Here is a 27,598-nt window from a genome sequence, read left to right on the forward strand (position 1 = left end):
GGAAACATTTCCGTCTCGGAAACGACAGTCTTTGCTTTCGTCTTGAGGTCTCCTTTTAACTCGCCCCTAAATTACCAGCCTTGCCTTGCACAGAGCATGCAGGAGGTTGCAAAAGCATGGAAATGCTAACCCTTCCGTTAAACCAAGGCCTGGTGCCAGATTCTGAGTCTGAATCTTTCTGGCGTTTTTGCAAGGCAATTATGTTATTTAGACTCAGAGAGGCTCGAGTCACGTAGCCAGTTAGTGGCGGGCATGTAATCAGAACCCAGGTGAGTCTGGCACCCAACACCAGCTGTTCTTTCGGCACCACGCTCTTAGCTCCTGCAATTAAGCCAAAAGCACTAGCTCGGTTATTTTAAAACAATTATTTTGAAGCTCTTTCAGGTTCAAGCTATGGGTTAATGTGGCTCAGGTTGTGATCAAGTCCTCCATCAGCCCCTTGCTCAGTGGGGAGGCTGCTTCTCTGCCTGCAGCTTCCCCTGCCTTGTGCTGTTTCTCTGACAAATACATAGATTAAAAAATCTTAATAAAGAACAAACCTCTCTATGTCCTCTGGAAAGGGCCAGAGCCAGATCTGTTTCAGTCCATTTTAGTTCTAGGCATGGGCTTTGCAGTGAAATAGACATGAGCTTGGAACCCACCCTGCCACACTTTATCAGCTGAACGACTTCAATAAACTACTTAACCTTATGAGTCTCGATTTATAAATGTGTAAAATGGGGACAAACCTAGCGTAAGAAAAGGTTGGAAAAAATGTTAGAATGTATGTTAAGTGCATGGCATTCTGCCTTGCTTGTAGTAGGCATTTAATAACTAGAAAGTATTATTTGCAAGGATTATACAGGGCAGGTGATAAACATAGCTTCACACCCACTTACTCTGATAAGGGTTTTTACTGTGTGACCTCAGCACTGTAACTGGAGACATTTTCTGGTCGGTTAGGTTCATTATTCAGTTCAAAGAACACTCAACACTGATTCTCTGTGGTTTGTATTATATATAATCAAAGGAGCCTTTTAATACTCCTGCAGGATTTCTAAAATTACTTTTGTCAGAAGTTTCTTAAAAAGCCCCATTTTTTTTTTAACAAGTAAAGATAACTGCTTGCAGGAAGGAAAGGAAGAAAAAAGGGGGAGAGACAGGGAAGGAGGAAGGGAGAAAGAAATTTTACAGGAAATCTATCATGTCCCCAAATTAATATTACAGTGTGTAGCCCTTGACCACTGATGACTTTAAACTCAGAGCCCTGTTTTGCCAATGTCCTTTCTTTTAAAAATGCAGTATAGTTTTGTGGCAGTCTAGGCATTAACCTGGAGACAAGGGAACAGTAAACTTAGAAGATTAATAAGATATGAGGGGTGCCTGGGTGACTCAGTCCTTATGTCTGTCTTTGGCTCAGGTTGTGATCCCAGTGTCCCGGGATCGAGCCCCACATGGGGCTCCCTGCTCAGTGGAGAGAGCCTACTTCTCTCTCTGCCTGCCACTCCCCATGGTTGTGCTCTCTCTGACAAGTAAAATCTTTTCTAAAAAAAGTCAACATACATATACTTTCTTCCCAAGTTATGATATTTTAATATGCTTTTTAGCTTATTAGGTATAAAGTCTCTTATTTACAGGAAACTACACAAACTCTAAAAGTGCGAAGTTGCAAACTACAGGGCAGTTAATCCTTGGTCAGGGATATAATGGTTATACACCCTCTAAGTTAGAAAATCCTGGTTTCTGAAATAAGTTTTCATATAAAGTCAAATCCTCATGACTTAAGGATGGCTTTATAGTCCTCAGTGATTTTATAAAGTGCTCTTGCTTCACTGTGGTTGCTTCTAATCCATTTTCTTGCAGAGCCAGCAAGGCAGCCTATAAGAGACAAACAACAGGAAATAATTAATGTGCTTCTTTAAAAAAAATTTTTTTAAAAGATTTTTAAAAATTTATTTTAGAGAGAGAACACAAAGGACGGGCAGAGGGAGAGGGAAAAGCAGACCACCCCCCACAACCTGCTGAGCAGGGAGCCCGATGTGGGGCTCGATCCAGGACCCTGGGATCATGATCTGAAGCAAAGGCAGCTGCTTAACTGATGGAGCCACCCAGGTGCCCCACAATTTATGGTAATACTTCAAAATCTGAGGGTAAAAACTTCAATCCCACTTCTTAGAATTCCCATATTCATGACACTATAAAATTAAAAAGTTAAGTAAGGTAATTTTAATAAAATTAAGTTTTATTAAAAAAATGAAAAGTTGTCTTAACAAACCACTTCTTCTACATTAAATTCTACCCTTAAATGGGAAAAAAGAAATAGCAAGTTGCAGCAAAATATACACAGTATGAGCCCATTTATATATTTAAGGATGAGAGACTATTCTCCTGGCCTTACAGTAGGTGTGTTTGCAGAGGTAAGTACACATATGTACTAACAGACATGTACAAGACTATTCATAGCTGAATTTGTAACAAAAAAAGTAGTTTGGGTTACTTTTTTGCTATAAATTCTGTTATGAATAATGTTCAAAAAAGATGGATGAATGCTGCAGTATATTCCTAAACTAGAATATTACAAAGTGATGGAAATGCGCGAACTACCCCTATATGCAAAACCACAGATGAATTTCACAAACATGCTTTTTTTTTTTTTTTTTAAAGATTATATGTATTTGACACACAGAGATAGACAGCGAAGGAATACAAGCAGGGGGAGTGGGAGAGGAAGAATCAGGCTTCCTGCTGATTAGGAAGGCTCATCAGGATGGGAGGCTCCATCCCAGGATCCCAGGATCATGTCCTAAAGCGGAAGGCAGACACTTAACTGAGTTACCTAGGCGCCCCTTCACAAACATAATCTTGAGTTAAAAAAGCAAATACAGAAGTATATATAGTCCTATTTATATAAAGTTCAAAAGCAGACAAAACTAATCTCCAGTGCTCTAAGTCAGGAGTGTGGTTCCCCTTTGGAAGGAAGATTGGGAAAGCCCCAAGAGGAGCCTCCAGGGCACTGATTACGTTCTCTATCTAATTAAACAAGTGTGTTCATTTTATGTTAATTAACTATGTCCTGATGATCCGTGCATTTTTCTGAACAGCACATTTAATAAAAGTTTATGGAAAGGGAAACACCTATGATGGCTTCTTTTGGTTTCAAAACAAAGTCTAAATCTCTTAAAATGGCTTACAAGGACCTGTGTGATCTGGCCACTGTCCAGCTCCGTAGTGTCATGTTATCTCTCACTTGAGTCACCTGCACATTTTGTTCCCTCTGCCTCAATGCCACCCCCAGTTCCCTCCCTTAGCCTACCTCTCTCATCATCCTTCCAATTTCCCCTTACACATGCCTTCTCTCAGAAAGCTTTCTCTGATGCCCCCAAGCTGGGTCCATGTCCTTCCCAGGTGCTCCCACAACACCCTAAACTTCCTGATTCACTACATATTTTCAACTGCCAATGCAGTATGACAATTTGCCTCTCTGCAACCTGCCATAAACCTGTAAGCTTGGGAAGGGAAAGAAAAGGTCCCTATCTGTTTCACCTTATACAGTGTTTGCCACACAGGATGTCTTTCAGTAAATATTGCCAAGTGAATGAATGCAATCGTCCCTCAGAATAATATACTGCTCGGGCGCCTGGGTGGCTCAGTGGGTTAAGCCGCTGCCTTCGGCTCAGGTCATGATCTCAGGGTCTTGGGATTGAGTCCCGCATCGGGCTCTCTGCTCACCAGGGAGCCTGCTTCCCTCTCTCTCTCTCTGCCTGCCTCTCCATCTACTTGTGATTTCTCTCTGTCAAATAAATAAATAAAATCTTTAAAAAAAAAAAAAGAATAATATACTGCTCAAAATATAACTTTAATAACTAATGATGAATCGTACTGGTCATGCAAGCATGCTTAAGGATGACCTTGAGAAAAACATGTACTAGCAGCAGGCCTCTGGTGGAGGGGATGATACACGCCCTTGAAGCCAAGCAGCTGGGGATGCCCACCAGCTCAGGCCAGGACACCATCTGCTTCCCTTTTTCCCTGTCTCCTGTACCTCAGAGAAAGCCTGCGGTTAAGGTAATCCCTTTAAGTGTGCTAGCACAACTACAAATCCCAGCTGTGGACCAGACACACCTTTCTCTTCTTATTTACCTAGTTTACCTCTAAAACTTGTGACCAACATCTGACTCACGTTGCTTCTTGTTTACGTACTAGACCTATGGCTATTGTACAACCTTCTTTCTTCTCCTTTGTTGCTACCTTGTATCTAATAAATACTGGACTGAGGAGGTGTTTGGGTGACAGTCCTTCCAGCTGTTGTCCCCTGCTCCCTCTCTCTTACAGCTGACTAGTTTGTGCCTCATTCTCCCGTGTGCCATTAGGAAAGTGGCAAATGAAGAACTGAATAATTGAAGAAATACTGTCAACCATACATTCCCTCACTAATTAACTTACTTCTTTGCAAAGATTTCCAAGATCAGCACCAGAGAAAAAACAGGTTTCTGCTGCTAGGTTTTCTAAGGAAACATCAGGCCCCACTGGCATGTTTTTTGTATAGACTTTCAAAATAGAAAGCCTACCCTGGAAAAAAAAATTAAGAACAATATGTTTATAATCTTACAACATTTATGTTAGACACAAATCTATACTAAAACATTTTAAGTTAGTGTTTCCTGTCATACTGCACCGGAAGTGTATATATTTAATAAACAGAATCATTTCTGAAGAGGTAAGAAAGAGGAACTCAATGGCTCATAAGCTAATGGCAAAAATTATGTGATTAATTTTAATATTTTTAAAATTTTTAGCGGTGCCTTGGTGGCTCAGTGGGTTAAAGCTTCTGCCTTCGGCTCAGGTCATGATCCCAGGGTCTTGGGATCAAGCCCCTGTTGGGCTCTCTGCTCAGCAGGAATCCTGCTTCCTCCTCTCTCTCTCTCTGCCTGCCCCTCTGCTACTTGTGATCTCTGTCAAATAAATAAATAAAATCTTTAAAAAATTTTTTCTTTTAAATAGACAATTGTAGATAAATTTCTTTTAGAAACAGGAGTCCCTATTTTGGGTACAAATAGTGTTATCAGACATGGCTTAATAAGCAAAAACATGAATTATCTAGACACGATTTAAAAATAAATAGTATTTAATTTTTAAATTTTATTTATTTATTTATTTATTTTAGGAAGGAAGGAAAAAGTTCATCTTTGTTTTTAACCATTCCCTGCCAGTGGCTGTGGATGTTAAGAGCAAAGATTTACTGATTCTTAGACTATGGATACATTGTGTAATCTCTCTAATCTCAGACCTTCCCACTGTAAAATAAGGATACTGATGCAAATCATCTCCAAAATGCTTTTAACACTTTAGGATTCCTCCATTCTAGTTGTAACAAGCTTGGTATTTTGAGTCTCGTATTTTACTTATAGGCATATGTTTCTCTGAAGATACGCCTCGAGGATCTGGCAAAAGCAGATCAAAATTATGATTTTATGAAGGACATCAAGCAAGGGAAGACTGCAGAATCCAGTTTAAGACACATACATATATATTTATCTTGGAATTCAATTCTGTTAGGCTCCTTAAAGCTCAGATATTGATCTGTTCAGAATCCACAAAGATTAAACATATACAGTGATTACCTTTTCATCTGGAGGTGGAATATAAATAATCTTATCTAATCTTCCAGGTCTTAACAAGGCATCATCTAACATATCAGGTCTATTTGTTGCAGCAACAATCATGACACTTCTGTTAAAAACTTCTTGAAACTCTGAGGAAAAACACCAACCCAAAGTAATGTCAGTAAGCTGGCCAAATTATAAATCAAATGGTCCATTTATTTTTAAATAAGCATATTCTTTTCTTGGGACTGAAGTGCTTATACCTCCTATCCAGACCACCTTCTTGATATCAATATATGCTAAAACAAATTATTAATCAAAGAACTACATTGTGTGTGGTGAAGGGAGTGGCCATCCTTTAGGGACATCTGTCCACATGAGAACCAATGGAAAATCTTATACCACCACAGCAGAGAACACCTACTGAATGCACCTGAGCCCCAAAGAATGATTATAACCTAAGTGGATGATTTGAAAAGACAAAGCATATGACTAACAGGTGGAGATGTATGGTTATGAATCACTCTGGCTCTCATGTCCTGCGAGAGAGAAAATTACTTTGCTTTTTATTTATTTTTCTCTTGAAAGGCAGATATATGACAAAATAAGCTGCAGATGTATAAATCCTAGATAAAGGTAAGAAATATAGAAAAGCAGCCAGAGCAAAGCCATACACACATTGAGCATTCAAAATTATTGAACTCCCAGCAAATAAAAAAGTTCAGAACCAGATGGCTTCTAGGTGAATTCTATCAAACATTTAGAGAAGAGTTAAAACCTATTCTCAAACTATTCCAAAAAACAGAAGAGGATGGAAAACTTCCAAAATCATTCTACGAGGCCAGCATTACCCTGATACCAAAAACAGATAAAGATAGCACAAGAAAAGAAAATTAAAGGCCAGTATCTCTAATGAACATTAGATGCAAATATCCTCAACAAAATACTAGCAAACCAAATTCAACAATACATTAAAAAAAATGACTCATCATCATCAAATGGATTTATTCCCAGAATAAAAGGGTGGTTCAATATTTACAGATCAATCAACATGATACATCAATAAGAAAAAGTTTGATAACCATATGATCACTTCAAAAGATGCAGGAAAAGCACTTGACAAAGCACAACATCCATTCATGATAAAAACCCTTAACAACGTGTAGGTTACAAAGGGTAGGTTTAGAGGGAACAGACCTCAACATAATAGAGGCCATATAAAAAAACCCCACAGCTAACATCATAGTCAATAGTTAAAAGACTGAGAGCTTTTTCCCTAAGGTCAAGAGTAAGACAAGGATGTCCACTCCACCACTTGAATTCAACAGTGCTGGAAGTCCTAGCCACAGCACTCAGACAACAAAAAGAGGGGTGCCTGGGTGGCTCAGTTGGTTAAAGCCTCTGCCTTCAGCTCAGGTCATGATCCCAGGGTCCTGGGATCGAGCCCCGCATTGGCCTCTCTGCTCAGCAGGGAGCCTGCTTTCCCCCCTCTCTCTGCCTGCCTCTCTGCCTGCTTGTGATCTCTCTGTCAAATAAATAACTAAAATCTTAAAAAAAAAAAAAAAAGAAATTAAGACATCCAGAATGGCAAGAAGAAATCAAACTTCCACTATTTGCAGATGAGATGATACTATATACAGAAAACCCTAAAGACTCCACCAAAAAACCACCAGAACTAACAAATGAATTCTGTAAGGTCACAGGATACAAAATCAAGGTACAGAAATCTGTTGCATTTCTACACATTAGTAATGAGGCAGCAGAAAGAGAAATTAAGGAAAGAATCCCATTTACAATTATATCAAAAATAATAAAATACCTAGGACTAAACTCAACCAAAGAGGTGAAAGATCTGTATTGTGAAAAGTATAAAACAGCAATGAGAGAAATCAAAGATGACATAAACAAATGGAAAGACCGTCCATGCTCATGGATTTGAAGAACTACCCAAAGCAATCTACAGATTTAACGCAATCCATATAAAAATACCAAACAGCCTTTTTCACAGAACTAGAAAAAACAATCCTAAAATTTATATGGAACCATAAAAGACCCTGAATAGCCAAAGCATCTTGAAAAAGAAAAAAAAAGTTGGAGGCATTACAATTCCAGATTTCAAATTGTATTACAAAGCTGTCGTCATCAAAACAGTGTGGTACTAGTACAAAAATAGACACACAGATCTATAGAACAGAACAGAACAGAAAGACCACTCAGAAATGAGCCCACAATTATACCGCCAACAGATCTTTGACAAAGGAGTTAGGAATATGCAATGAGAAAAAGACAGGCACTTTCAACAAATGGTGTTGGGTAAACTAGACAACAAAAACACAAAAGAATGAAACTTTCTTGCCTTAAAAAAAAAAAAAAAAGATTAATGTATTTATTTGAGGGAAGAAGGAAAGAATCTTTTCAGATTCCCCACAGAGCTCAGACCCCCACACAGGGCTCAATCTCATGACCTGAACATCATAACCTCAGCTAAAATCAAGAGCTGGATGCCTAACTGACTGAGCCACCCAGGAACCCTGAACTGGACCACCTTCTTTCTTTTTTAAAATTTTTTTGTTTATTTATTTGCCAGAGAGCGAGCGAGCGAGCACGCACAAGCAGGCAGAGGCAGAGAGAGAGAGAGAGAAGCAGGCTCCTGTTGAGCAAGGAGCCTGATGTGGAACTTGATCCCAGGACTCTGGGAGCATGACCTGAGCCGAAGGCAGTGGCTTAACCCACTGAGCCACCCACGCATCCCCTGGATCACTTTCCTAAACCACACACAGAAAAACCCAAAATGGATTAAGGATCTAAATGTGAGACCTGAAACCATAAAAATCCCTTAAGAGAGCACAGGTAGTAATTTCTCTGACATGAGCCATAGCAGCATCTTTCTTGTCTCCTGATGCAAGGGAAACAAAAGCAAAAATAAACTACTGGGAGACTACATTAAAATAAAAACCTTCTACACAGCAAAGAAAATAATCAACAAAACTAAAAGACAACCTACTGAATAGGCAAAGATATTTACAAATGACATATCCAATAAACGATTAATACCCAAAATATATAAATAACTTATATAACTCCATACACAATAATCCAATTTAAGTATGGGCAAAAGATATGAACATCTCTCCAAAGACATACAGATGGCTAACAGATACATGAAAAGAAGCTCAGTATCACTCATCATCAGGGAACTGCAATCAAAACCGCAAGGACGTATCACCTCACACCTATCAGAATACCTAAAATAAAAAACACAAGGAACAACAGGTCTTGGTGAGGTTGTAGAGAAAAAGGAACCCTTTTGCACTGCTAGTGGAAATGCAAACTGGTACAGTCACTTTGGTAACAGTATGGAAGCTCCTAAAAAAATTAAAAACAGAAGTAACCTATGATCCAGTAATTGCACTACTGGGTATTTACCCAAAGACTATGAAAACACTAATTCGAAGGGATATATGCACCCCAATGTTTACTGCAGCATTATTCACAAGAGTCAAATTATGGATGCAGCCCAAGTGTCCATCAATAGATGAATAGATAAAGAAAATGTGGTTCGTGCACGCGCGCGCGCGCACACACACACACACACACACACACTCTGATATTACTCAGCCATAAAAAAGAATGAACTCCTGCCATTTGCATCATGGATGGCTCTAGAGTATAGTATAATGCTAAGTGAAATAAGCCATTCAGAGAAAGGCAAATACTGTATGATCTCACTCATATGTGGAATTTAAGAAACAAAACAGACAAAGGGAAAAAAAGAGAGTGAGAGACAAACCAAAAAACACACTCTTAACTATAGAGGACAGAGAGGAGGGGAGGTGGTAGGGTGGGGGAAGAAGTAGGTGATGGGGATTAAAGAGTACCCTGATCTTGATGAGCACTCAATAATATATGAATTGTGGAATCACTATACCATACACCTGAAACTAATATAATACTGTATGTTAACTACACTGGAATTTTAAAAAAAAAATTCTTTTAAACTGAACTGAATAATCAGAGTGGTTCTCCAGTAATGTGATCTCTCAAAGTAGTGAATTCCCTGTATCTGCAAGTATTTTAGCAGAGGTTGACTAATCACAGTTCAGATACTGTAGAAGGAATTCCTGCATTATGACAAAATTTGATTAGAAAACCTTAGGGACTCTTCAAATTCTAGTGTTCTAGATTCTTAAGAAGCTGTAAGATTCTCCTTCCACGGAATGATTTTTCAAATGGCAAACAAGATTAAAAAAACAAGCAAAGAATAAAAGAAAAATTAACCACTGGAAAACTTAAGGATATCAAATTCTACCTAGAAAGAGACTCAGAAGGGAGGAAGGGACTTCCAAAGGTCATTTTAATTTTATTGTAACTAAGGAAACCCATTCCTCAAGAAAATTAGAAGTTTTAAATTACTAAGATCAGGGGCGCCTGGGTGGCTCAGTGGGTTAAAGCCTCTGCCTTTGGCTTAGGTCATGATCTCAGGGTCCTGGGATCGAGCCCCGCATCGGGCTCTCTGCTTGGCAGGGAGCCTGCTTCCTCCTCTCTCTGACTGCCTCTCTGCCTACTTGTAATCTCTGTCTGTCAAATAAAAAAATAAAAAAATTACTAAGATCATTGGTAATAACAATGTTTTGTTTTGTTTCATATAAAAATTTTTAGAAAGGGATGAACACTGGTTCTACAGGAAATAAAATTAAGAATCAACTCCCGGGGCACCTGGGTGGCTCAGTGGGTTAAAGCCTCTGCCTTCAGCTCAGGCCATGATCCCAGGGTCCTGGGATCAAGCCCCGCATGGGGCTCTCTGTTCAGCAGGGAGCCTGCTTCCTCCTCTCTCTCTCTCTGCCTGCCTCTCTGCCTACATGTGATCTGTCTGTCAAATAAATAAATAAAAAATCTTAAAAAAAAAAAAAAAAGAACTCCCTTTTCTATTAGCAGTATGTATAAAATTATTTTTCTAAATCTTAGAAAAAATGAAATTTATTCATATATATTTAAGATAACTTACTATAAAATTTACCTCCTTCCTAGCCAAATCACAGTTTTTAGGTCTATAGATATCCAAATACAGTCAAGCTGAAATTATGTAACTTCTTCTATGAGATGAATCCAGCATAGGAAAAGCTAGGGTATATGCACTGTACTTAATGCTGGCCTGGGTTTTGGGCATTTTCTGGCTAATAAATACCTCTTCTTTTTTTTTCAGCTCCTTGTATTTACCCTGTTGATCTGATTTACTTCCTCTTCTCTCTGTAGTCTTTAGTCCCACACCATCTAATTCATTTAGAAGAACAGAAAGAACACGTTCTTGAACATTACATTCTGTTTTGCTGATGGATCGAGAGCCCAAGATTGAATCAATCTCATCCAAAAACACAACTGCTGGAGTATTTGCTCTTGCTTGTCGGAATACCTTTGGTTAGGAAAATAAAATTATTGAAAAGCCACACATTATTTAATATTCCAGTGAATATATGCTTTCTGCATTACTACTTATAATTTTTAAAATATAAAGAGAGAAAGTGCTAAATGTCCAAGAACTAGGGAATGAATAAATAGAACAAGAAACAATGCAGTATTACATACAGGTTAAAAATCGTCTTTTCAAAAAATATTTAATACTATGGGGTTTTAATAGTGATAATGACTGGGGCGCCTGGGTGGCTCAGTGGGATCCTGGGATGGAGCCCCACATCGGGCTCTCTGCTCAGCGAAGAGCCTGCTTCCTCCTCTCTCTCTGCCTGCTGTGATCTCTGTCAAATAAATAAATAAATAAAATCTTAAAAAAAAAAAAATGAAAGTGATGATTAAAAAACCATGATAAAGATATAATCTACACTCAATTTTTATTTTATTTTTTAATAAAGATTTTATTTACTTATTTGACAGAGACAGACATAGCAAGGGGAAATACAAGCAGGGGGAGTGGGAGAGAGAAGCAGGCTTCTCGATGAGCAGAGAGCCGGATGTGGGACTCAATCCCAGGACCCTGGGATCATGACCTGAGCTGAAGGCAGACGCTTAACTGACTGAGCCACCCAGGCACTCCATAATCTACCCTCAATTTTAAAAGAAAAACAAAAAAATGAAGCAAACTCACCAAAATGTTAACAGTAAGTAGAGAGATTAAAAAGGATTTCTTATCTAACACTTTCCTATATTTTCTATAAAAATGTATGTAACTTTTCTAATTAATAAAAAGGCCAGTAATATTTTTAATAACTAAGGTTTATCCTTAAGGCATGCCAAGAAAATTCAAAAGGACACTTATTTACATGGAGGAAAATAAACAAACCTGAGACAAGACTTTTTCTGAGTCTCCAACGAAAGGAGAAAAGAGATCAGCACCGCTCACGGAAACAAAAGAGCAATGACAACTTGTGGCCAGCGCCCTGACCAGGGTGGTTTTAGCACATCCAGGGGGACCGTACAGGAGAACTCCCTTTGGTTGTGTCAGGCCCATCCGGATAAATTCCCGAGGGAATTTTAGAGGCCACTCAATACTCTGCAGGTACACAAAAAGAGGTGGTATACAAAAAGAGACAGTTATTTTAGAATAAAGATTAAGCATCACAAATAATTCAGTCAATTCATTTGTTTACTCAACAATTCTTAGGTATCTGCTTTGAGCTGGAAATACAGTCCATTCTTCTTGTAGTACCAATGCTCTTATAACCTAAGTCAGGTCATATCATATCCTACTTAAAATCCTTCAATGACTTCCCATCAGAATTAGAACAAAATCCAAATCCTTCCTACAGTGATTACAAGGCCTTACATAGCCTATTTCCCAAACACCTCAGTCTGTTCCTATCTCAGCACCTCTGCTATTCTGTCTGAACACTCCTTCAAGTTCTGTATGGCCACCCCTCATCATTCAGTCTCAGCTCAAATGTCATTTCCTCGGAGAGGTCTTCACTAACCACTCTAAAGCAGAACACACTCTTCCTGCCCCCCACCCCACATTCTCCCAGCCACTCTACACTACTGCCCATCTTTTACTTTGGGAGCCCTTAATCATTCACTAACTGTATTTATTTTTCCATGCTGAGTTTGTCATTCTGCTTCTGGTAGAACATAAATAAAGTTCACTCTAAATAGCCACATACAGGGGTGCCTGGGTGGCTCAGTGGGTTAAAGCCTCTGCCTTTGGCTCAGGTCATGATCCCAGGGTCCTGGGATCGAGCCCCACATCGGGCTCTCTGCTCAACGGCGAGCCTGCTTCCTCCTCTCTCTGCCTGCCTCTCTGCCTGCTTGTGATCTCTGTCTGTCAAATAAATAAATATAATATTTAAAAAAAAAAAAAAGCCACATACAGAATGTCACCTTCACCAAGCTGGCGCTCCACAAATTTTAACTGAATAGTAAACAGGTCTCTGAGGTAGGTGATTTTATTATCATCATAATTTTACAGATGCAGATGCTCAGACTTACAAAAGTTAAGGAACTTGCCCAAGTCTTATTTCTAGTGAGGCAGAACTGAGAACCCCAGACAGTATAGATCAAGAAGTACAAACTCTTAACTACTGCCTATCTACAAAAAAGGCTAACATCCCTGGACCATGGGAATCCAGATTTTAGTTGGAGAGACAGAATTGTAAACTCACAATGAGACCAGCAAAGGGCATTCCACAGAGAAGGAACAGTATGCAGAGACACATGAAACTCTAATTCAAATCATCAGTAAGCAGGAACAGAGGGGAGAATAAGGGAAGCAAGGAACAAGAGAGTTGAAGTAGAAGGAGTCAGACTGTGTTGCACCTTGAAAATTTTAGTTAACATTGAGGAAGCAGTATGGAAAATGGACTGGAAAGAAAGAAAACCAGAGGAGAAAGACCAGTTAGGTTTCTTGCAATGACTCAGATTACAAAAATAATAAAGCCAGATGTGTCACAGGCAGTGGCAATGGTGTCAAAGGGATGGACTTGAAACATAAAATGTAACTCTTTTATGTAGGGACTATGCTCTAAATCCAGAGGGGAAGTTACACATACATAAGACATGACCCATGAATTTAGAAGATAGGTTTCTTTTTCTTTTTTTTTTTAAGATTTTATTTATTTATTTATTTGAGAAAGAGAGCATGCATGGGGAGAAGAAGGATCAGAGAAAGAGGGAAAGGAGGAAAAAAATCTTAAGCAGACTCTGCACTGAGCACAGAGCCCAATATGGGGCTTGATCCCAGGAATGTGCTGAAAATAAGTCAGACACTCAACCAGCTGAGCCACCCAATTGCTTCTAGAAGACAGGTTTCTGACTTAGGTCACAGGTGGCTGTCTGTATTCAGAGGTAGGGAATCCAGATATGGAGGTGGGTGGGACTCATTAGGTGAGTTTTGGACATGCTGAGTTTGAGAACCCTGTAAGTTACCTGGTAGGCAAGCAGCTAAGCAATTCTGATGATCAAAAGAACTATCTGCACTGGATATGAAGATTTTTGAGTTAACAATTTTCAGGGGGCAGTCAAAGCCCTGGATATTAAGATCATGGGCTCACAGAACACAACAAGAGGCCTCCTGGGAACTTGGAGCACTAACATTTAAGGTATGGAAAAGAAAGTTCAGAAAGGCAGAAATGCTTAACATCTTAAAGCTGAAGAAAGAGCGTTTACAACAGAAAGGTGTGGCTAATCTCTCCTGTACTTCCTGAAGATTAAGTGAGACAATGTATGTAAAAAATTAGGGAATATCACAAATGCACTGATCCATGGACACAAGGATTCTATGATTCAGTGTAGAAACAGCTTCTAGTTAAGATGAATAAATTATAATGATACTTATAAATCAGTCTTTTATACATACAGTCAGAGAAACCTAATTCCTTACGGCAGGATTACTTGAAGGTAAATTAACAAGATTAACTTCTGAAACTGAAATGCCAAGTGACAGCATCTGGAGAGTTGTGTCCTTAAGCATCCACAGTGAGAACAGTAGCCACCCAGGTCATACTGTGTATTGTAATTTTGTGCTTTTACCAGTCCCAGGGCAAACTCAGGCCTACAAACTAAAATTCTGTATTTTACTACACACAAACTAAGAACTATTTTTACATTTTTAAATGCTCAAAAAAAATACTTTGTGACATGTGAAAATAATGTGATTTCAGTGTTCATAAATAAAGTTCTACCAGAACACAAATACTGATTTTGCATTATCTATCACTGGTGCTGTGGCCTTAAGACAGAGCTGGTGGTTGCAATCGACACTGGATGGCCCACAAAGCCTAAAATATTTCCTCTCTAGCCCTCTACAGAGAAGTCTGCTGACCCCTTTCTACATGATAAAGCCTTTAAAGCAAAAACAAGCAAAACAAGTGTGAGGTAGGAAAGTATGCAAAATGGTATTTGATGCCTACTGAAAAGGGTTCCTTGGATTGTGATAGGATGTATGACCGATGGCAGCAAGATAGTCTCAGAAAGTATCATTTGTCTTCATCATAAAAGTGATACATTAAACCCAACCATTCTACTGGCATAAGGGAACTCTCTAGACCACCTGTTTTAACTTCAGTTTGACATCTTCAAGGCCACCAATCTGCTCCCAGCCAACAGGCTTGATGTCCATCAGTCCAATGATATTTCGAAATGATGAAGGTTGAATCTTTTTAAAAGCTTCAAGGAAGTCTGCTTCATCAACAACTGGGCTGTCCTTGTTCTGAAGAAATATGCCCCAAAAGCAAAATTAGACCAAAAATTACTTGGGCCTTTTTTGTGCTACAGGAGCAAAATTATTTATTTTTATTATTATTATTGTTTAAAGATTTTATTTATTGGGCGCCTGGGTGGCTCAGTTGGTTAAGCAACTGCCTTCAGGTCAGGTCATGATCCTGGAATTCCAGGATCAAGTCCCACGTCAAGCATCCTGTTCAGCAGGGAGTGTGCTCTCCCTCTGACCTCCCCTCTCATGTTCTCTTTCTCATTCTCTCTCTCACATAAATCAAATCTTAAAAACAGACACAGTGACAGGGTAACACAAGCAGGGGTAGTAGGAGAAAAAGCAGGCTTCCCGCTAAGCAGGGAGCCTGATGTGGGGCTTGATCCCAGGACTCTGGGATCATAACCCGAGCTGAAGGTAGATGCTCAATGACTGAGCCACCAAGGTGCCCCCACTTATTTCTTAAAAAACAAACAAACAAAAAAACACCCCTTCTTTTGAATTTATAAATCTATAAAGATAAATCTTTATAAATATAAATGATATATATAAATATATAAATGATCTTATAAAAGATTATCTTAAAAAAAATAAATCTTGGGGCGCCTGGGTGGCTCAGTGGGTTAAGTCTCTGCCTTCGGCTCAGGTCATGATCTCAGGGTCCTGGGATGGAGCCCCTCGTCAGGCTCTCTGCTCAGTGGGGAGCCTGCTTCCTCCCCTCTCTCTGCCTGCTTCTCTGCCTACTTGTGATCTCTGTCAACTAAATAAATAAAATCTTAAAAAAAATTTTTTTTTAAAAGATAAATCTTTTATCATTATAAAAAAATTTTACATATAGAAGACAAAAAAATTAAATGTCTCTTCCCCCAGCTCTCCCCACTATTCATCTCTAGAGGATGTCAACCGTTTCCTATGTACTCCAGCAGTACATAGGACATCCTTTCAAACAGATACATAAGCAGGACTCTACTATACAAATTAACCTGCACTCTTTTTCACTTATATTAGAAATCTTCTCCTATCAATTTAGTTCAACCTAACTTTTTTTGACAACTGCAAAAGACACTGGTGTATGAATGTACCGTAATTTAACTGCATCCTTCTGTTGAACACTGAATTGCTTCCAGTCTTTTGTTATTAAAAAAAAAGATACAGCTGAAAATGTTTGTGCACATATTCAAGTATTTTTATATTTCCTCCAAGTAGAATGCACATTGACGATTGTGACAGGTATTATCACACTGCCTTGAAAGCTGCACCGCTAATGTAAAGCTTCTTCCCATACCTCTCCAGCACGGGGCATTACCAAACTTTTAAATGTTTGCCAGTGTGACAGAGGAAATGGTACTATTATACTAATTTCTTTAATCAAGAGTGAGGTAGTGGCACCGGGTGTCTCAATCGGTTAAGTGTCTGCTTTTGGCTCAGGTCATGACCCCAGGGTTCTGAAATCGAGCCCCATGTCAGGCTCCCTGCTCTGCAGGAGGCCTGCTTCTCCCTCTCCCTCTGCTTGTGTTCCCTCTCTCACTGTGTCTCTGTCAAATAAATAAATAAAATCCTTAATAAAAAAAAAAAAAAAGAAGAGTGAGGTAGAGGGAATATGGAATCAGAAAATCATTTTTACAATCACATATAGTAAAAGCTGCTCAGGGCAAGAATCATCCACAGATGTAAGACAAGGGTAGGGGAAGTTTTACAAGAACCATGATCTCAAAGAGCCTCCTCATAATATTTCTTTTAGTTGCAAAGGGAAAAATAGCAGCTATACAGTGGAAAAATGGGACAAAACCCTGACTGGTTGATCGTATCAATCACCAATTATGGACAGCACCAAGGAGGGGTAGACAGACAGCTTGGGCCTTCACATGTGATACCTTAAGAAGGATCCCAACATTTATGGAGTATCCCAAACCAGAATGTGTAATCTAAAAAAAAAAAAAAAACCTAAATAATCCTATGAAAAAATATTAGACAAACCCATATTTAGAGACATTTTATAAAATCATGGACCTACATCCTTAAAAACTGTCAATGTAAAATATCTCTTAAAAAAAAAAAATTGGGGTGGGGGGAGGGGCACCTGGGTGGCTCAGTGGATTAAAGCCTCTGCCTTTGGCTCAGGTCAGAGTTCTGGGACTGAGCCCCATGTCAGGCTCTTTGCTCGGCAGGGAGCCTGCTTCCCTCTTTCTCAGCCTGCTTCCCTCTTTCTCTCTGCCTCTCTGCCTACTTGTGATCTCTGTCTGTTAAATAAATATTTTTTTTTTTTTTTAAGATTTTATTTATCCATTTGACAGAGAGAGATCACAAGCAGACAGGGAGGGAGATAGAAGGAAGCAGTCTCCCTGCTGAGCAGAGAGCCCGATGCGGGACTCGATCCCAGGACCCTGAGATCATGACCTGAGCCGAAGGCAGCGGCTTAACCCACTGAGCCACCCAGGCACCCTTTTTAAAAAAAAAAGGGGTGGGGGTTGCCTGGGTTGCTCAGTCATTAGGCATCTGCCTTCGGCTTAGGTCATGGTCTCGGGGTCCTGGGATTGAGCCCCATTATAAGGCTCTCTTCTCGCGGAGAGCCTGCTTCCTCCTCTCTCTCTGCCTGCTGCTCTGCCTACTTATGATCTCTGTCAAATAAATAAAATCTTAAAAAAAAAAAAAAAATGGGGACACCTGGGTGGCTCAGTTGGTTAAGCACCTGCCTTTGGCTCAGGTCATGATCCCAGGGTCCTGGGATCAAGCCCCGCATCAGGAGCCTGTTCATCCCTCTGCCTCTGTCTCTCTCTCCCTCTCTGATGAATAAATAAAATCTTAAAAAAAAAAAAAAGAAAAAGAAAAACTGGGGCAACTGGGTGGCATAGTCAGTTAAGCTTCCAACTCTTGGTTTCGGCTCAGGTCATGATCTCCACTGTGAGATCAAGCCCTGTGTCGGGTTCTGGGCATGGAGCTTGCTTAAGATGATCTCTCTCGGGCGCCTGAGTGGCTCAGTGGGTTAAGCCGCTGCCTTCGGCTCAGGTCATGATCTCAGGGTCCTGGGATCGAGTCCCACATCAGGCTCTCTGCTCAGCAGGGAGCCTGCTTCCTCCTCTCTCCCTGTCTGCCTCTCTGCCTACTTGTGATCTCTCTCTGTCAAATAAATAAATAAAATCTTTAAAAAAAAAAAGATGATCTCTCTCCTGCTCTGCACCTGGCCCCACATACTTGCTCTCCTTCTTTAAAAAAAAAAAAAAAAAAAAGCTAAGGGAGAACTATAGATTAAAAGAAACTAAAAACTAGACATGATGTTATCCTGAACTAGATCTTCTACTAGAGGGAAAAAATAAACCCCAAAAGATAGAGACAACTACCAAAATCAGAGTATGGGCAGTAGAGCTGATGTTTTCTATCTGTGCTAAATTTCCTGAATATAATGATGATACATAGCCATACTGTGGTCTCGTATGGGGACATACTTTTTCTTAGGAAATGGATAATGGGTTATGATGTATGCAACCCATCCTCAACTGATTCAGAAAAAGTAAGTAATGTATGTATACACATACATTTAGAGAAGAGAGAGAGAAAGAGTGAGTGATAAAACTGATTTGGCAAAACGTTAAAAACTGAGGAATTTGAATGGAGTATTTAGCAGGATTTCTCTATTTTGCAACTTTCCCTAAACTTTTTAATTATTTCAAAATAAAGAGTTAAAACTGAAAGAGATTAATTTTTTTAAGATTTATTCATTTATTGTTCACTTTTGCAGCACATATTTCTAAGACTGATTTATTTATTTATTTTAGAGAGAGCGAGCGAGCATGTGGGAGAGGGAAGGAGAGAGAATCTCCGGCAGACTCTGCACTGAGCACACGCGAGGAGGGGCTCGATCTTATATCCCGAGATTAGAACCTGAGCCAATACCAAGAGTCGGACAGTCAGGGTAGCCCCTGAAAGAGACTAATTTTTTTTTTTTAAAGATTTTATTTATTTATTTGAGAGAAAGAGCACAAGCAGGGGGAGGGGCAGAGAAAGGAGGAGATGCAGGTTCCCTACCGAGCAGGGAGCCCCATGCAGGACTTGATCCCAGGACCCCAGGATCATGACCTGAGCTGAAAGGCAGCTGCTTAACCGACTGAGCCACCCAGGCACCCCAAGACCAACTTTTAAAGAAAGTAAAGTTGAGAATTTTTCATGTTTACTAGCTATTTGTAATCCTTCTACTGTCTACTACCTATTCTTATTTTATTACCCATTTTCTCTTGGATTGTTGGTCTTTTCATACTGATTTGTGAGAATTCTTTAATCATCAAGGTTACTGGTCCTTTTGTCATGGGCCAAACGTATTTTTTCCAGTCTCTCTTTTATCCTGTCTTTATTATTTGGCCATCCCCAAATAACCAAATTAAATCATTTCCTTTTTGACCATTAGGTTTTATGTTATGTTTAGAGAGGCCAGGGACACCTGGGTGGCTCAGGTGTTTAAGTGGCTGCCTTCAGCTCAGGTCATGATCCCAGAGTCCTGGGACTGAGTCCCACATTGGGCTCCTTGCTCACTGGAGAGCCTGCCTCTCCCCATGCTTGTGCTGCTCTCTGACAATAAATAATCTTAAAAACAAAACAAAACAAAACAGAAAGGCCATGTTTAGGGTGCCCGGATGTTGCAGCTGGTTAAGCATAGGGCTCCTGGTTTTGGCTCAGGTATTGAAATCAGGTTTGTAAGATTCAGCCCTGCCTTGAGCTTCAAGATCAGCATGGAATCTGCTTAAGACTCCTTCCCTCTGAACCCCGCACCTCGCACATTCTCTCTCTCTCTAAAATAAATGTTTAAAAAGTCATCTTCACTTTAAGATTATATTTTGGAGGATCTTTCTTGTAATTTCTTTGATCATTCTAGTGAAACAGATTTTTTGTTAAAAACTGCTTATATTTAAAATATTTGTATTATATTTAAGATTTACCCTCATATCAAATTCTAACCATTTAATTGTCAAAAAATTCCCCCCCCCCTTTTTTTAAAGATTTCTCTTATTTATTTGAGAGAGAGCAAGAGAGAACATGGAGAAAGGCTGAGGAGCAGACTCCCCACCGAGCAGGGAGCCCAGTGTGGGACTCAATCCCATGACGTGAGCTGAAAGTAGACACTTAACTGAATGAGCCACCCAGACGCCCTCCAAAATTCCCATTTTCAACAACAAACTATATTATCCCATTTACCTAAGATTATGTAAGTGCATATATACGTATAGAGCTATTGTGAACAACGTTCCTAAAAACTGTAATCTCTGAGAGGTACATTTCAGGCAATTTTTATTTTATGTTTTTATCTAGTTTAACTTCTCATAAAGAGCACTATTAAATAATTTTTTAAAATAGTGCTTCCCCCCCCCCCCCAACTACTAGCAGTATTAGATGTCAGGTACCTAGACACTAAGTAACACTAAGATCACTTACATGTACATTAATTCACTTGACTGTCATAACCCTTCCAGGCAGATAAAATTCCTTCCCCTCTGTGTGTATATGTACATATACTAAACAATAATTCTAATCCTTTAATGGGAATTCACAAAAAGCTGAACAAACTTTAACATACCCCTTGTCTGCCCTGGTAGCAGCAACAGCCCCTCAGGTATCTGAGGGAAAAAGAAGAAAAAGATGGAAGCCAGTACCTTCCCAGGTGCCTGTCCCTTCTTCCTTTTGGCCTTTATTCCTTCTACTTCCCTTGGTTGTTTATGAACTCAGTCATCACTTGTGGTAACTATGCCTGGGCAGGCCCCTCCTGAAGTAGCAGCTGGCTGGTCCACCTAAGCCAGAGTGCTTAAGGTTAACCCTGGAACCTCAAAGCACAGGGAATCCTAAATGTAATCTTCCTTCCGAGCCCCTGGTATTCTCCTCCTCCCTCCATAAAGCACAGAGTCTCACACCTCTACACATGAGAAGTATCATTCAGTGTTCAAGCAGCTTAGGTTCTACACCTACAAGAGAACCTACAAGTTCATATAACTCCTTCTCCACCTTCTATATAGGTGTAAAAATAAGTGGAAGTGAGAAAGGATGTCAATTATGTAGGTAAAAAAGTTTCAAAACTTTGGATGATAAATCATCCTTTTATAATTTAAATAAACTCAAATTGGTTTTTAAAAATTCTAAGATCAAAGGACAAATTTAATGTTATAATAGTTACAAAAGAGATTGAAAACTTCATCTCAAAATCCTCAAGGTACTAAAATTATTTTTTTTTAAAAGATTTATTTATTTATTTATTTGACAGAGAGAGAGAGAGAGAGAGAGAGAGAGAGATCACAAGTAGGCAGAGAGGCAGGCAGAGAGAGAGGAGGAAGCAGGCTCCCCTTGAGCAGAGAGCCCGATGCGGGACTCGATTCCAGGACCCTGAGATCATGACCTGAGCCAAAGACAGCGGCTTAACCCACTGAGCCACCCAGGCGCCCCTAAAATTATTTTTTTCTAAAGGGGTTTAGGGATTAAGGATTACTCATTACATATAAGGTGAAGAGATTTTCCAATGCAGAGTGTTGAAAATTATTATATTTAAGCTAATATTATAAATATTTTTTTAAAGAGGTAGTCATGAATTAAAGATTTCAGTATCAAAGACAAATTTAAAGATTCCATTTATTTATTTGTGAGAGAGATAGCAACAGAGATAGCAAGAGCACGAGCAAGGAGGAAAGGGAGAAGCATGGGGAGCCCGACACGGGTCTAGATTCCAGGACCCGGAAATCATGACTTGAGCTGAAGGCTGACACTTAACTGACTGAGCCAACCAGGTGCCTCTTAAAGACAAATTTAAATAAAAATTCCAGGTGCCCAATCTTCTTCTGGGTTAGAAAAGGTTATCTTCCCCACAAAATATTTAGTTTTTAACAAGAAAGGAAAAACAGATGCAATTAGAACACAGTATTTCTGTGATCCTCTCGCCCAAAATGCAAAAGCCTAATCAAACTATGAGGAAGTAACAGTCAAACCCACACTAAGGAGGAATCTACAGAATAAATGACCTGTAGTCTTTAAGTTAGCCATACACCTGGGTGGCTCAGACAGTTAAGCAACCAACTCTTGGTTTCAGCTCCGGTCATGAGCTCAGGGCTGTGGGATCCAGCCCCACATAGGGCTCTGCACTTAGCACAGAGTCTGTTCTGTGCTCATCCCTCTCCTTCTGTTCTTCTCCCAGCTCCCACGTGCTCTCTCTCTCTCTCAAATAAATAATAATACATAAAATCCTTAAAAAAATTAAAAATTACAATTAAAATGTAGCGATAAAAGAAAGATTAAAGAATGGTTCTAGATTAAAGAATACGGGGCAGACTGGGTGGTGCAGTTGGCTAAGCATCGGACTCTTTGTTTCAGCTCGAGTCATGATTTTAGAGTCCTGGAGTTGAGCTCCATGTCGGACTCAGGGATCTGCTTGAGATTCTCTCTCCTCCTTCTCTCTCTGCCCCTCCTGCTCATGCTGTCTCTCTCTCTAAAATAAATAAAATCTTAAAAAGAACAATAAGAAATCATGGTAATTAAAGGCAATGTGTAATCTTGGGTTACTATTTTCTTTTTTCCTTTTAAAATTTCTGCTATAAAGAAATTAATGGGACACAGTGAAACTTGGATAAGGTCTATAGATATTAGGTAAAAGTACTGTGTTAGTGTTAATTTCCTCATCTTGATAATTGTACTGCGGGTAAAGTCTTTGTTTTTAGAAGATATACACATTAAGATTTTAAGGCTAAAGGGCCATCATGGTCGCAGTGTATTCTGAAATGTTTCACACAAAAAAAATATACATACATAAAAGAGATTTATCTATATGTAAAGTTATATAAAAACACAGATAAAGAGAAAAAGATAAAGTAAAACTGGTCAAGTGCTACATTTGTGGAATCTGGGTAAAGTATATACAGAAATTCTTTGTACTATTTTTGCAACTTTCTCTTGGTCTGAAATTGCTTCAAAATAAAGAAAAATTAAAAAGAAAAATGTTTGACTGTTCTTGGGCCACACTGTCTTTTTCCTGGCTGCTCTGGGCTTTGGCACTAGGGAGTTACTGTGGAAATGAGGGAGCATGCCCTGACAGACCTGGGAGACTCAGTCATCTATCCCCACCTTCAGTCAAATGTTAGTCCCAGGAAGGTGAGATATAAAAATATATGTAAGAAAAAAAAAAAAAAGGAAAAAACAGCTGTGGAAGTTATCACAAGTTGCAAGAAAATGTACTTACTACTTGTTTTAATCCCCAAATTCGTTATAGTAATGAAAAGATCAACATACAGGCTCATACATCATTTCTTCCTACCTTCTCACCATGAAGGAGAGCATGCAGGGCAGCCTCCCTACAGAGTGCAGTCAGGTCTGCACCAACATAGCCAACTGTCATTTCCGCAAGGAGGCTCAAATCGACATGACTGGAGATGGGCATCTTTGAGGTAATCACTTGGAGTATTGCCTTTCTTTGTTTAAGTGTGGGAGTCCCAATGACAACCTGTATGCAAAGGAAAAAAAGAAAAATTAAAGTTTCCACAGTTTAGAATATTATGTAGTATTTTTATCCCCTCAAATGTGTTTAACTGGGTAAACAAATTTGGAAGCATAACTATGTACTCTTAAGAATACCACAGACTCTCAATATATTAAAATCCTAATTTTCCAGAGTAGTAAGCATGGCTAGGTAGTTGCATAATGAAAACTACATACAGATCTTCCTGAGTTTAAGATGGGGTTGCATCCCAATAAATCCATTGTTTGTTTGTTTGGTTGTTGTTTTAAGATTTTTTTTTTTTTTTTTTTTTAATTTGACAGAGACCACAAGCAGGCAGAGAGGCAGGCAGAGAGAAAGGAGGAAGCAGGCTCCCCATTGAGCAGAGAGCCCGATGCGGGGCTCAATCCCCGGACCCTGAGATCATGACCTGAGCCAAAGGCAGAGGCTTTAACCCACTGAGCCACCCAGGCGCCCCCCAATAAATCCATTGTAAGTTGGAATTACAGTAAGTGGATAATGCATTTAATATACCTACCCTACTAAATATCACAACTGAGCCTAGGCATCTTAAATGTGCTCAGAGCATTTACATTAGCATATGGTTTGGCAAAACCATCTAACACAAGGTCCATTTCATAAAAAAAGTTTTGACTATTCATAGAATTTATTGAATACTGTACTGAAAGTGAAAAACAGAATGTTTGCATGGGTATAAAATGGTGGTCAATATGTTCAATGTTTACCCTCATGACCTCGTGGCTATCCAGCACCATGAGAGCATTTACTGCATATCGCTAGCCTGGCAAAAGATCAAATTCAAAATTCAAAATATGTTTTCCACTGAACGCATATGACTTTCAGACCATCGTAAAGCTGAAAAACCACCAAGCTGAACCACTGTAAATTGGGGGCCCTCTGTAATTCATTTAACAACATTTTGTTATTTTTATAAAAACTTGCCAAGTTCTGTGAGCCAGGGATGCAATGGTATAGCAGATAGTCTAGGTCCCTGCCCTTAAGGATTTTATTCAGGAGACAAGTACTAGATAGTACAAAAAAGAAATGTGATCAAGTTCTGCACAGATTAAGCTAAAAGTGTGCAATTCTCATCTCCTCAGAATCTTAACACAAAGTTTAAACATCACTTAATCACTATTCAACCTATTTAATAAAGGATCATTTTGGGACTAAAGCTTATAAAATAAAGGACACCTTTGAATACTCAATCCTCCTGGCAACTCAGGGAGCACTTATGGGTACTTCTCACCTGTGGGACAGGATGCTAGCGTCCTGACAAGGAATGAATAAATCCGGAAGAGTTACTGCCTGCTTTGTTTTAGTTCTTTCGTGCCTTCTCCCTTTTTATTTCTAAAACTTATTTCTTGAGGCTCTCCTACTTTAAATAAATTCTTACTCCAAATCCACAGGAGTTCAGTATGCTTACAGCTGACCTAGTTGCCTTAAAAACTAACATTACTGATTATACTCAACTTCGGGTCCTGCACAAAATTAATCTCTAAAGGCTACCTTGCTTCTCCCAACAATCTGACTCTGGGGTAAAACAGGTGCTGGCTCACAGATCGCACAAGGACAGAGAACGTGTTCTCTGCATTACAAAAAACCCCCACTCCAGTCTGACCGCCAAACCTACGTGGCCCTCGGGGCAGGCAACCCGAGCCAGAAGAGGCCTTGGTTGCAGGGACAAGGGGCTGACAGCCCGGGCCTATTTACCTCTCGGTCAAACCTCCCCGGTCGGCGCAGCGCTGGGTCTAGAGCGTCCGGCCGGTTGGTGGACGCCACCACCACCACCTCGCGGTCCCCACTGATGCCGTCCAGCAGCGTCAACACCTGGGCCACCACGCGGCTCTCGGGCGCTCGGTGTGGGCCGCCCCGCCGGGGACACAGGGCGTCCACCTCGTCCAGGAAGAGGAGGGTGGGTCTGCGGCTGGCCAGCTCCCGCGCGCGCTGGAAGACCTGCCTCACGTTCTCCTCGGTCTCCCCCGGCCGCGCGCCCTGGAGCGCGGGGGCGCTCACTGCCAGCAGCTCCGCGCCCGCTTCCCGGACCACGGCCCGCACTAGCTGAGTCTTGCCCACTCCGGGGGGACCCGCCAGGAGCACCCCGCGAGGCACTGCTAGCCCTAAGGCCGCCAAGGTGCGGGGGTAGCGGAGCGGGAGGAGGAGGAGCTCCCGCAGCGAGTCGGCAGCCTCCGAAAGACCCCCGAGGGGCACCTCGGGCTGCCGTTCCGCTTCCGACGGAGGCACCGAGCTGAGACTGATACGGGTGCGAGGGGTGACTCGCCCGGCCGGATCCGGGCTGGGCGTCCCCCCGACGATGTGAAGCGCAGCCACGGGGCCGGGGGCCCCCGGTGGAGCGGCCACCACGTGGCCCCGGGAGACCGGTCGGTTCCTCAGAAGCTCGTGCGCCGCCTCCAGCACCGCGGCTGGGTTCAAGGCACCGGGTGCGCCCGCCCGCTCCCGCAACACCGGCCACACAGTGAGAAGCCGCAGGGATGGGCAGGTCACTAGGCGGAGGCTGCTTAAGCGGAGACTCCCCCTGAACCTCGAAGCCCCCACAGCCGTCCCGGGGTTCGCACACTGCGGATCCAGTTGCACAAAGCCGTCTGCTCCGTCCCGCCGCAGCCAGGCGGTACAGAGACAGGAGCCGCCGTCAGGCAGAGAGATGTTCACCGCCGAGCCCAAGTGTGCGCCCAAGGCGCGGAAGGCGGCCGGGCCCAGACGACAGCGCTGGGTGCCCCGGTCCCTAGCGTCTAAGGGTAGCACCTTTAAGAGCGGCTCTTCGGGAAAGGAACCTGAGTCCGGAGCCATCGCGCACACGAAAAGCCAGGCCGAGGAAAGTGAGGCAAGCATTCCATCCGGTCGGGAAAGGCGGGTACACCGCTCTCCGCGGCCGGAAGCTGGTGACGCGCATGCGCCAGGAATGACTCTCAGTCGTTAGCCCAGAAGTGGAGGCTGAAAGGGCCAATCGGAAAGTTAGATGATGTTCTGGCAGCGGGTGTTGTGGTGTCGGATTTGAGGACAGCTAGCGGCCCATTCCAGGGCTGTATGGTAAAGGCCTTAGGTACAGATGTCTGGGAGGCCTCATGAACTAGCTTCAGGAGGTCATTAAGCATACACGTAGGTGACTTAGAGAGTGCCCGCATAGCATACTCTCCCGGGCTGTCAAACTCGAGCATCACCACCAGCGCTTTGTGAACGAACCTCAGCTGTCTGTGGGCACACTTTTTTGGAGTGCTGTGGTGCTAATACCTAAGGTGACCTGGAGTAGCTGACAAAATACAGCATTAGCGCCCTCGATGGATCTGGGTTCTAACGTCTTCAGAAGGTCCAGGCACGCCTTTCCTATAGCAAAGCGCCATCGCCAAGAGAAAAGCACAGGGTAGCATTTCCAGTCCCTGGGAGAGAGAGAAGGAAAACCAGGCCGTCTGAAATTTGGTGGCACGCCAATATATTCTGTTCAGAGTCTTTACTCCTGCAGGGGCCAAGGGCAGGTGGGCCAAACTGTACCAGAATGGCATACTGATGATTTTGAATTGAAGCTACCTGGAGAACAGCTAGTTCAAGGGCACTCGGGCTCTACGCTGTCCCCCAAAAGCATGCAAGAAACCTCCCGTGTGAAAGGTACCCTCTCTGTACTAAGAAGTAAGAAGACATCCTTCTCACCAGAGATAGGAACGTTAGAGCTGAGAGTTGTAGAAACCAACCTTGTAACTTTACTAATCTACCACCTCAGCCCAGATTCCACTTTGAATTTCTAATTAAACCTCCCAAACGTTTATTTTATCCAGTCAGTTCCTCACAAATTTATTGTCTTTTTGTCTAAAAAGCATAAGAACTGCCTGCCTTGGTCATTTCTTTAGTCTCCATTTCATTATCGGGCCTCTGAGCGCA

The 27,598-nt window shown here is 41.1% G+C and overlaps 1 protein-coding gene across 6 annotated transcripts; it reads right to left on the reverse strand.

Moving 5' to 3' along the window:
• Positions 1-1,548: 1,548 nt before the first annotated feature.
• On the reverse strand, positions 1,549-27,598 carry AFG2B (AFG2 AAA ATPase homolog B). 6 transcript variants are annotated; one of them, XR_014312939.1, is made up of 8 exons: positions 25,421-27,598; positions 23,507-23,692; positions 15,073-15,231; positions 11,875-12,084; positions 10,600-10,992; positions 5,601-5,731; positions 4,423-4,548; positions 1,549-1,857 (listed from the first exon to the last, which is right to left on the reverse strand). XR_014312939.1 is itself a non-coding variant. In XM_082735270.1 (8 exons), the coding sequence occupies exons 1-8, from the start codon at positions 26,555-26,557 to the stop codon at positions 1,690-1,692; spliced, it is 2,310 nt and encodes a 769-aa protein (XP_082591396.1). In that variant the 5' UTR covers positions 26,558-27,595; the 3' UTR covers positions 1,549-1,689. The 6 variants fall into 6 exon arrangements, 2 of the variants coding, with proteins under 2 accessions (XP_082591396.1, XP_082591397.1); XR_014312940.1 differs by having other exon boundaries at positions 10,768-10,992; positions 25,421-27,596; XM_082735270.1 differs by having other exon boundaries at positions 10,800-10,992; positions 25,421-27,595.

The sequence above is a fragment of the Mustela nivalis genome (assembly GCF_964662115.1).
Source record: "Mustela nivalis genome assembly, chromosome: 6".
NCBI lineage: Eukaryota > Metazoa > Chordata > Mammalia > Carnivora > Mustelidae > Mustela > Mustela nivalis.